The sequence below is a fragment of the Bison bison genome, unplaced genomic scaffold (genome assembly GCF_000754665.1).
Source record: "Bison bison bison isolate TAMUID 2011002044 unplaced genomic scaffold, Bison_UMD1.0 scf7180017864066, whole genome shotgun sequence".
NCBI lineage: Eukaryota > Metazoa > Chordata > Mammalia > Artiodactyla > Bovidae > Bison > Bison bison.
In genome coordinates this window covers 5629262-5640133 of record NW_011494638.1, presented here as the reverse complement: position 1 = coordinate 5640133, position 10872 = coordinate 5629262, and the positions used below count along the sequence as shown (strand labels likewise).

Genomic DNA, 10872 nt, shown 5'->3' with positions numbered 1-10872 from the left:
GTTCAAAGAAGGAATGTTGAGAATGTGGGGGAAGGAGCTGCAAGCCCAAAAGGACTTACTCTCTTTGGCTCTGAGGTCCTGAGTCACACACAGCCCTCCCACAGGTCAAACCTAACAGGTAACCTCTCAGGGTCTCTTATTCCCACCAGGAGGACCCTAGCAGAGAGGCCAAAGAGATTACAGTTTCAAAAGCAACTAGTGCCAAAACGGAGTCTTTTTACCCATCTGTAAATGACAAAATTAAACCCCAGTAATTCTGATGCTTAAAAAAAAAAAGCAAACAATTTATGCAAAAACTTCAAGGACTTTTTAAAATTAGAAATCCCCATTAATATCTGAGATGCTCTGTTTAGTCAGAACAGAGTCAAGTGCTTCAGGTGGATGGGCAGGCATCACTGGGGGTGCTGAGGGGGCAGTGGGCACAGCTCTGGGCAGGGAGCAGCAGTTGCCTGTGGCGGCACAAAGGGTTTATTGAAGAAACTCCCCCGGGGGAAGCAGTGCCAGGAGAACCCGCCAGGCCTGCTGAAGGGCCCAGAGGAACAGCAGCGGGCAGCCCTGATCACTTTGGGAACTGGGGGAGGTACAGCCACCCGACAGGCACCACAGCCGGAAATGCTGCACGGAGGAGGGAGTGACGAGCAGACCAGTACTGACCTTCACTTGCTTCCCCCAGCTGACCCGGGGGGTGGGGGAGGGGGAGCCCCAGGCCTGCAGGGCTCGGCCTCCAGAGGGCAGGGCAGAGCACAGCTCTGAGAGCCGAGGAGCAGCAGTGTAGGTCCCTCCACACAGAAGTGACTTCTGTTTCATATAAGAGGGCTGTAAGCCTGCTGTAGATCAAACGAGGTGATGTACACACAGCAATCGCAGGAGAACCCACCACAGTTCAGGAACGAGGAGTAAACAGCGGGTGCCTGCTCATTCTCAGTCATCAACACACTTTCCCCTTTTGCCATTTTCTGGAAATGGGCCGTCTGGATTTCTCAGACCATCAGAACAATCCGGGTACATTTAATCCTCTGTGTTCCCCCCTCACCCCCTCCCACCCAACTCCCAGCCTGGAATGCCCCAAGTTCCTCTACCTTGAGTACTTTCCAGCCATTCAGCTGGGCTGTTTCTTGGCAGACAGGGAGCCAAGATCTGGAGAAAACAAGGGAGTTGAAATAACGGGAGAGTCAAGACTCCTGTTGGGTGATATCGTTTATTGAAAGGCAAACTCGCTTTCTCCAGGAGTTCACTTACAGGAGGCAGCTGCCAAGATAATTTCCTCCGTGTGACAAACCAAGGCAATCAAACCAGACCCGCAAGCAGAAACCCAACACAATAAGCCTATCGGCATCGTCGGATGACACTCAGAAGCAGGAAGAAAAATTATAAAGGTATACGATGATTGTCTCCTCAGCACAGCATTTGGCCACAAACTTGTTTATTAAATAAAATATTTTTTTCTTTTTAAACTAACTAAAGGAAATATTCTTGAGTTAGTTCTTAACAAACAGAAAAAAAATATATGTGTACATAAAATCAAAGAACGATAGCACGTCAGAGTTGGCAAGGACCTGGAGCCCTGGTCCTCAATTCATCCCGCATAGTTTGTTGCTCTGAACACATGTCTCTCAAGGTCATCCCATCAAGGTCGCTGGGCTAAGATGAGCCAGGACTTAAAGACATCTATCTCAGCTCCGAGGCTGGTGTTCCTTCCAGCTCAGCACACTGCATGCATCCGGCTCACTGCCAGCCCTGTTGCAGTGCAGAAGGGCGAGTGGGTCGACATGGGTAATGTCTCACCTCTAGGGTAAAGATGCAGGACTTCCGAATGGTGAACTCTGTTCTCTTTTCACAGACAGTGTGCTTCTTGCAGACTGCCTCGTGGCTACCGGAAGGGCCTGGCCACAACGAGAGGCAGTAACTTCCTCACAAACCAAGACACAAGCTGACGCACTCCCAAGGTTCTTGGGCCCCAACCTTTTCCATCTCCAATCCACAGGAATGAGGGGTGGAAACTGCTGGGCAGGCTTCTTGGCGAATGCCTAAAGGTGGTGGAAGCAGCGGGGAACTCACGACGTGCGAGAGTCGAAGGACTGCTCTGGGTTCGTGAGCCAGTCCACCAACCACAGGCTCGCTGCATCCCCCAGAGGATGGAGGGGCTCTGGGATGTGTCCGGAGAGGCTCTGCCTGTGTTCATCAGTGCGGCTGCTGTCTGTCACCCTCTCCCCTGACAGCACTCCAGGAAGGTTAGGGACTGTGAGCCTCTGTATTCCCTGCTATGTTCCCAGTGCCGGAGGCTGGGGTATCATGGATGTCCAATAAGTATTTGCTAAATGAATGAATGGTTAAAGGGACATATGTCTCCATACTCTAAATAAGTAAGCAGAGGCAGAGGCAGGCTTCGCACTTCTGCTCTGGGGGCCTCACCCACGGGGGCTGACAACACCTACCTGTGAATGGGGGTGACCACTCTGAATCCCGATGGGTTGGCTCTGTGACCTGGGGTAGGTAGGGCATTGAGATCCCCTTGCTCCCTCCTGCCCCCCAGGCATCTGTCAGGGTGTGCCAGGGCCACAGGCTTCTCACGTTCCAGGATGCGTCAAGACACTGTGAGGCAGCCGAACACTCACAAGCATACAACTTGCAGGGTTCCCTCCCTGGCCATGGGCCTGACCAGCTGTGACTGGACCTGGTCGCTGGGTGCACCTGGGGACCGCCACAGGAAGCCCGGGAGGAAGTGCCAGATCCCTGCAGGCTCCCAGTGCCTTCCTAAAATTCCATCCCAGGGACCTGGCCTTGCCCAGACCTCACCCAGTCCCAGTTACTCCTGCTTAGGTTGGCTCCTATCCCTTGTCCCAGAAGTGAGAAGGATTCTTCCAGTTTGTACAGACATTTCTCTGACTTCTGCTTCTTCTCTTCCTCTCCTGACATAAACCTGGGATCCTGCTCAACCCGCCTCTTCTCTACACATCCCCCAGCTTTCAAGAACTTCTCCTCCTCCTTCCTACCTACACCACATACCTGCTCATCTCCCCTCCTTTCCTCCTTCCCCATCACCTGCCTGCACATCACCTGCCTCTTCCTCAAGTCTAAGTCTGTGATCCTGCTCCCCAAACCCCCCTAGTGCCCACCCACCACAACTTGTCCAGGGGCCCCAAGAGTATAGATTACAGACCTGCTCTGGGAAGGGGAAGGAAGGAACCAACAAGAAATGAGAGGAAGGCTCCAGCCTCCAGATACCATATCATTTGTGGAAAAACCTTACATACAAGTCTCCCCACTCTACCTGCACAAAAGAAATTTCAATTAGTGACCAGCATCGACTCAGTGTGGTTCAGAAATCATAACAAAATTCTAGATAAAATAAGCAACCAAGGACCATAGATACAAGTGACCTCAGACTTACCCTCCCCTCCTTCCTTCAGGGAGTTCTTCACTAAGACCACCTGAGCTTCTTTTCTCAGGATTAACTGTCCCTCATCCCCTCAACAATTCCTTTCTCCAACTCTGAGGTCCAGAGTGGTCTTTATTCTACCTTCTCCTTCTTGCCTCTGGCTCCATATTTAAAAATCTAGTAGCTTTGTATTTTAAAAAATAATTCTCAATAGACACATGTGAACTTTACAAGCAAGCCACCCCATGAAGCCTCTGCAACATTCCAAAATGGAACAGCAGCAGTCTAGGAGAAGGTCTGATTTAAAATATGTACAGTCTACACATCATCCCCTCCCCCGCACCAGGGCTATTGCATAGGAACCAGCCTTTGGACCCTTTCTCTTGACAGGGGGACGTGGGGGAGGAGCAGCAATGCAGATGGTGCAGCAGACAGCTGTGCAGAGTGGGGCTCCATCCTGCCAAGTGGCCGCAGGCATCGCAACACATACCCCGCAAGAGCTGCTGCCCAAGCCACCAGAGCTGTGCTACCATAGAGATCCTAGGAGGACGTGACGTCAAGAGGAGATGCCTGGTCTGCAAAGAGGAGGCAATGGCGCCCCCCTCTCACGCCTCCCACTGCAGCCCCTGGAAGTGGGCTCAGATCTGGCTGATGACGGTGCTGTCCTTGGGGAAGGTGTAGCTCAGTGGCGCCTCATAGAGGCTCCCCCCATCCGTGCTGAGGTCGTCGTCGTCGTCCACATCATCCAGCACTTTGCTTGGCAGCTTCTTAAGTCTGTAAAACAACAGGGGGCATGTTTCTGGCCCTGGACTGAGGCTCACTTCAGATCTAGAGGTGAAGGGGTTCAAGGTGCCTGTCTGTCCACCCCAGTGGGTGGCACAGGAGCATGTACAGCAACAGGGAGCAAACTGCCCACCTGGTAGCACGGGAGGCTGTTGCTGATGGAGAGCTGGGCAGGGCTGGATCAAGGTCAGTAGTCCTGATTTTCCCTCCTGCCTCAAGCTCCCACATGGCTTGGCCGGGGTCCTGCTGTAAATCCCATCTTAATGTGAAATTTTATCATCCTGTGCACCACGGGTGGTTTGCACTAATTTTTTTAAAACTGCATTTGATTAAGATATTTGGTGCCCCCTTTTATATTGCCTCCTAATGCCAACCTGGGGCTGGATTCTCGATAGACATGCTGTGTTTACAGGATTCTCAACAGGCTCTTCTGTGCATTTATGAGAGAAGTGCCTGGGCAGCTGGCAAGAAGCCTCCAGTCACCATCAGCCTCCAGGAAAAGCCCAGCTTTATGAACAAGGATGAAGATAAACTCACCCCTCACTCCAATGCCCTAAGCTGTGACCCTGAGGTAAGGAATGCAATGTTCCCCCACCCCCATTAATCCCCTATCTTTCTGCTGTGCCCAGGGAGCTTGAGAGAGCAGCTCTTTGCAGAAACCAGGCGTGGGCTATCCTAGTTCTCCTGAGAACAGGAACCCACAACTTCATCTCCTTTCTCCCTAACCCAGGCAACCTAAGGGCTGGCCCAGGAACTCCTCTCTACAGGGTGGTGTGAGCCGGTCTGACCTGCTCTGAGCCTCAGTTTCCCCTTTCGGACGACAAGGATAATACCTGCCCTGCTGACACTGGGCAGTGTCATAGGGATGACACTGCCCAGATGACATCACATCACTGCCCAGATGACATCACATGAGGCTGACACATGTGATACCTACTGAGCACATGGGGTGAATGGAGTAGATACAGCCACTGTCAACTCTAGGACGGGATGACCCCAAAGTGGCCACGGTGGCTAGAGACAACAGGAAAGGCTCTGAAAGCATCGTGCTCTCCTCAAACATCGGGGCTGTCACAGCCCCTGGGGGCGTCTACACACTTGCCCACCTTAAGTCCTTCTTCATGGAGTTGAGCTGGCCCTGCAGCTGCTCATTCACGTCCATCTGCTCCTCCAGCTCCCTCTGCAGCTTCTTCTTAGAACTTTCCAGCCTGTCGATTTCCTCCTCGGCCTCCTCTACTTGTCGCTTCATTGCCTTCAAGCGCAAGCTCAACTGTGGGAGTGGGGTGGGGGGGCAGAGTGGGGGGAAGGGCAGGCTGTGAGCTGGTGGGTCGCCCAGCACAGCAAGAAAAGGCCAGTGGTCCAGACCCCTTCTCTTCAAGCAACAAGATACGGCAAAGTGGGAAACAGGCCTCATGCGAAAGTGGAGGTAAGACTCTAAGACAGAAAATCCCACTTTTTCAAAGCCAAGTTCAGGGTCTGAAGTTTGCTGAAGTGGGCTCCAAAGGCCCCATTCCATGCCGTAAGAGGCGGAGTGGAAAGAGAAGACTCAGTCCACTCAACTTCGCCGCTTGTCCATCCTCCGAGCCCTCCCCTCCGTCTGGCTTCCCCAGCCCACACTAAATCTCAAAAGAACTCGCAGAGGGTCCCCCACCTGGTCCTTCTGATCAGTCAGCGACAGGTGCTCATCGTCCACCTGCATCACCAGCTCCTTCACCTTCCGCTCCAGCCGGCGGTTGCTCAGTTGGAGGCTGGCCCGGTCCCTGGAAGGGCAGAACAGAAGACAGTCTCATCTCAGTCCCACAGGCAGCCAGCCCCGGGCTGCCTGGTAGACGTGGGCTTGGGGTCAGGGAGACTCACAGCTGTACAGGAGGAAAGCGCTGCTCAGTGGACAGATGAGGAAACAGGCTCTGAGAAGGGGACTGACTTTGCCTGAGGCTGCAGAGCCCGAGAGAGGCTGAGCTGGGGTCAGACCTGCCCTGAGTTCTCCCAGTACCAGGCTTCACTTGGTAAGGCAGAGATTCACAGACTGCCAGGCTATCAATGTTTGGGGTTTACTGCCCTGACCCAGTCCCTAAAGTCTTACTGAAAATGGATAATGTAAAGTGCTCTCCACACATACACACAGAGACACACACAACTTCCAGGAAGGTGAGGGGCCATTAATAAGAGTTGAGGAGCTGGCCCTTGGGCCGTGGTCCAAGGACAAGCTGCAGATAATCATGGGGGCAGGAAAGGGTATGGTCATTCCCGTGGCCCTCCCACCCATGTGTCCATCTCTGACAGATGGCCACTTGGCCTCTGCTTGAATACACCCAGCCCCTAGAGCACAGTCAGCCCCCTCTCATCTGATTCAGCTCAAACTCATTAACTTATGAGGCAGCCTGCCCTATTTAAGGTGTGGCGAAAGGAACAACTAAGAGTTGAGCAGTGGGGGTCCCAAGTCTTAGTCCTGCTGCAACAATATCCTTCCAGGCTACCTTCCTCAAGTTACTTACTTGGTGGGGCTCAATTTTCTCATCTACAAAACGGAAACTATTTTCCAGCACGGTTGTATTTGCCCTGCCTTCCTCACAGGCTTAGGAGGATGGGCATAGACACAGGGGTAAAAGCACCCTGTAACGTGATGCCCAGTGCCCAGCAGGGCCTGTGCACCAGGACTGGAGCTGCTCACCTCTCCTCACTCTCCAGACGGTCCTCCAGCTCTGCGATCCTGGCCTCCATCTGCACCACCAGGCCCTCTTTGCTGGACCTGTAGGAACCTTCCAGGTGGATAATCCGGCTCTTTAAGTCCTTGTTCTGGAATCAGACAGGGAGACCATGAGGGGCTGTGTCTACCACACCCTCTGTGCGGAGCAGAGGGCGGGCCAGTGTGTGGTCAGTGACTGGGGTAAGCCTGCTTTCCATCTTCAGATGGGTGGCACTGGGAGACCTGGGCATGTTTCCAGGAAAAAGATTTGCACTCGTGTCCTGACAAGCTGAAAGAAGAGGTTCTATCACATTCCTTATAAGCCTGAGTGAAATCTCTGGCATGTCCTAAGACTCCTGGATAACAGACAAATGATCCTGACCTTGGCCTTTTATAAACCTATTGGTGTGGGACAAGAGAAATAGGCTCCTTCAGAAATACCATATGTCATATTCAGTGAAGAACTTATATGAATGGCATGTTAAAGATACAATGATTCATGTAAGATTTGTTACCAACACGTGCACTGGACGTGGTTTTTGTTTTCTGGACAAAAAACAAAAGGACACTGGTTTTTGTTTTTTGGCTTTTAAAATTTATTTGGCTGCGACAGGTCTTAGTTTAGTTGCAGCACGCAGGATCTTTGATCTTTAGTTGTGGCATGCAAACTCTTAGTTCCAGCATACAGGATCCAGTTCCCTAACCAGGGATCGAACCTGGGGCCCTTGCATTGGGAGTGAGGCATCTTAGCCACTGGACTGCCAGGGAAGTCTCAACACTGTATTTTTCTCTTTTCATTTGATTTAGTCTTCTTTAGCATCTAGAAAACAACACTTGCAATTCTACTTCTCTGCAGCTGCTAAACTTACAAGCACATTTAAAATTATTGGGAATAACCCTTCTGGAAAGAGGCCTTAGAAAAACCTCTACCTCTCAGATGAGTTATGCTCCAGAGTTCTTGGGCCTGCTGTGCAAAGAAGGCTCAACCATGGGGCTCTAGTTCAAAGCCACGAGGAGCGTCAGGGGGCTCATGGGGCCAGCTGCCCTCACCTGTCTCTCCAGAGAAATCTTGTCACACTCCAAGTCTTGCTTCATGGCTCGCTCCTGAAGTAGCTCGTTCCGCATCTGCTCCATCTACACCACAGAGACCAAAAGCCCAGAGGTCAGCAGGGTGGTTCCTATAGCCTTTGTGCTGAAATGGTTCCCAGGTATGAATTCCAACAACTAGGTCAGCTCATTTTCATGACGGGGGCCCCGTCTTCTCCTTTTGAATACTAGAGCTGTTTCTTAGATATTCTTGAGTTCTCAATGATTGCAATGACAATGATACAAATAACAATAATAGTTACAGTTAACTCTGCCATTATGGGTTGAATTGTGTCCCCGCCAAAAAAGACATATTAAAGTCCTAACCCCAAGAACCTCAGATGCGACCTTAGAAGTACGATCTTCACAGAAGTAATCAAGTTAAAAACTGAGGTCATTAGGGTGACGTCTAATCAAGTACAACCCACGTCCTTGCTAAAAGGGGAAATTTGAATGCAGAGACAGACATGCACAGAGGTAAGACAGAGACACAGGGAGAACGCCATGTGAAGATGGAGGATTGGAGTGAGGTGTCTACAAGTCAAGGAGCACCAACGATCATCCGCAAACTACCAGAAGAAAGGAAGCGCTCACCTACAGGTGCAGAGGGAACATGGCCTCAGACTTCTGGCTTCTAGAACTTAAGAAAACACACTGTGGTTGCTCCAGGCCGCCTACTTTACGGTACTTGGTTACAGCAGCCCTTGAGAGCTGCTACCCCTGCTCGGCACTCCAAGCGCACTTATCCTATGATATTCCCGCCACAACCCTACGATGTACATACTAGCATCTCTGCTCAGGACTCCAGGGCTTGGAGAAGCTAACCAACTTGGATGGTGACCTATGGCCCCAGCTTGCCCAGGACTGAGGATATGCTCAGGACATGTGACTTTGAATGCTAAAACTGGGGGGATCCCAGGCAAACTGGGGCAAGTCAGTCACCCAGCTTGCCAGGGATCAACACACCCAGTAACGGGGAGCCAGGATCGCCCTGAGCTCCTGACTGCTGCATTACAAGTTCAAGCTTCGGCAGAGGCTTCCATAGCCAGCATGTCTCAGACACTGCAAGATTCCTCCCTTCTTACACCAGGATCAGAGGTCAGCAAGAACACTCCAGGTGCCCTGGCAAAGGCTAGGCCTTCCCTAGGATTTCTCCTATATTAATAGGAAATGAACCTCGCTGAGCAGCATCTGGAAAGAAATCCCATTGCCAGCCTGTGGGTATCTCCATGCCCCACCCGCAGAATGCCTTCAGCAATGGTGAAAAATGCTCTTCAGAGGCAGAGGCCCCACATCCTTTTCCCAGGACCATCCAGCAGAGGGCGGAATGGAAAAGTCCGGAGAACTAAGAAAGTGACCCAGGAAAATATAACTGTTCCTTCTTTGCCTTTAGGTTCAAGGCAAAGGAGAAAAGGAAAGATAAACCCATTTGAATGCAGAGTTCCAAAGAACAGCAAGGAGAGATAAGAAAGCCTTCCTCAGTGATCAATGCAAAGAAATAAAGGAAAACAATAGAATGGGAAAGACTAGAGATCTCTTCAAGAAAATCAGAAATACAAAGGGAACACTTCATGCAAAGATGGGCACAATAAAGGAAAGAAATGGTATAGACCTATCAGAAGCAGAAGACATTAAAAAGAGGTGGCAAGAATACACAGAAGAACTATACAAAAAAGATCTTCATGACCCAGATAATCACGATGGTGTGATCACTTACCTAAAGCCAGACATCCTGGAATGCAAAGTCAAGTGGGCCTTAGGAAGCATCACTACAAACAAAGCCAGTGGAGGTGATGGAATTCCAGTTGAGTTATTTCAAATCTTAAAAGATGATGCTGTGAAAGTGCTGCACTCAATATGCCAGCAAATTTGGAAAACTCAGCAGAGGCCACAGGACCAGAAAATGTCAGTTTTCATTCCAATCCCAAAGAAGGGCAATGCCAAAGAATGTTCAAACTACCACACAATTGCACTCATCTCACATGCTAGCAAAATAATGCTCAAAATCCTCCAAGCCAGGCTTCAACAGTACATGAATCGTCAACTTCCAGATGCTCAAGCTGGATTTAGAAAAGGCAGAGGAACCAGAGATTAAATTGGTAATATCTACTGGATCATCAAAAAAGCAAGAGGGTTCCAGAATAACATCTACTTCTGCTTTCTTGACTACACCAAAGCTTTTGACTGTGTAGATCACAACAAACTGTGGAAAATTCTTCAAATCTGGGAGTATCAGACTACCTGACCTGCCTCCTGAGAAATCTGTATGCAAGTCAAGAAGCAACAGTTAAAAATGGACATTAAACAACAGACTGGTTCCAAATCAGGAAAGGAGTACATGAAGGCTGTACTATCACTCTGCTTATTTAACTTGTATTCAGAGTACATCATGCAAAATGCCGGGCTGGATGAAGCACAAGCTGGAATCAAGATTGCCAGGAGAAATATCAGATATGCAGATAACACCAGCCTTATGGCAGAAAGCGAAGAACTAAAGAGCCTCTTGATGAGGGTGAAAGAGGAGAGTGAAAAAGATGGTTTAAAACTCAACATTCAGAAAACTAAGATCATGACATCTGGTCCCATCATTTCATGGCAAATAGATGGGGAAACAATGGAAACAGTGACAGACTTTATTTTTTCAGGCTCCAAAATCACTGCAGATGGTGATTGCAGCCATGAAATTAAAAGACACTTGCTCCTTGCAAGAAAAGCTATGACCAACCTAGACAGCATATTCAAAAGCAGAGACGTTACTTTGCCAACAAAGGTCCGTCTAGTCAAAGCTATGGTTTTTCCAGTGGTCATGTATGGATGTGAGAGTTGGGCTGACTATAAAGAAAGCTGAGCACTGAAGAATTGATGCTTTTGAAGTGTGGTGTTGGAGAAGACTCTTGAGAGTTGACTTTTTTTTGCATTTTTTGACTGGCAGGCTTCT

The 10872-nt window shown here is 50.0% G+C and overlaps 1 protein-coding gene across 1 annotated transcript in view; it reads right to left on the bottom strand.

Moving 5' to 3' along the window:
- Nucleotides 1–1179: 1179 nt before the first annotated feature.
- Nucleotides 1180–10872, bottom strand: part of CGNL1 (cingulin-like 1) — a 168798-nt gene continuing 159105 nt past the window's right edge. The window contains 5 exon segments of the mRNA XM_010836806.1: nt 1180–4153; nt 5269–5432; nt 5814–5922; nt 6834–6958; nt 7899–7982. Of these exon segments, the coding sequence (XP_010835108.1) occupies nt 4018–4153; nt 5269–5432; nt 5814–5922; nt 6834–6958; nt 7899–7982 (618 nt within the window). The 3' untranslated portion in view covers nt 1180–4017.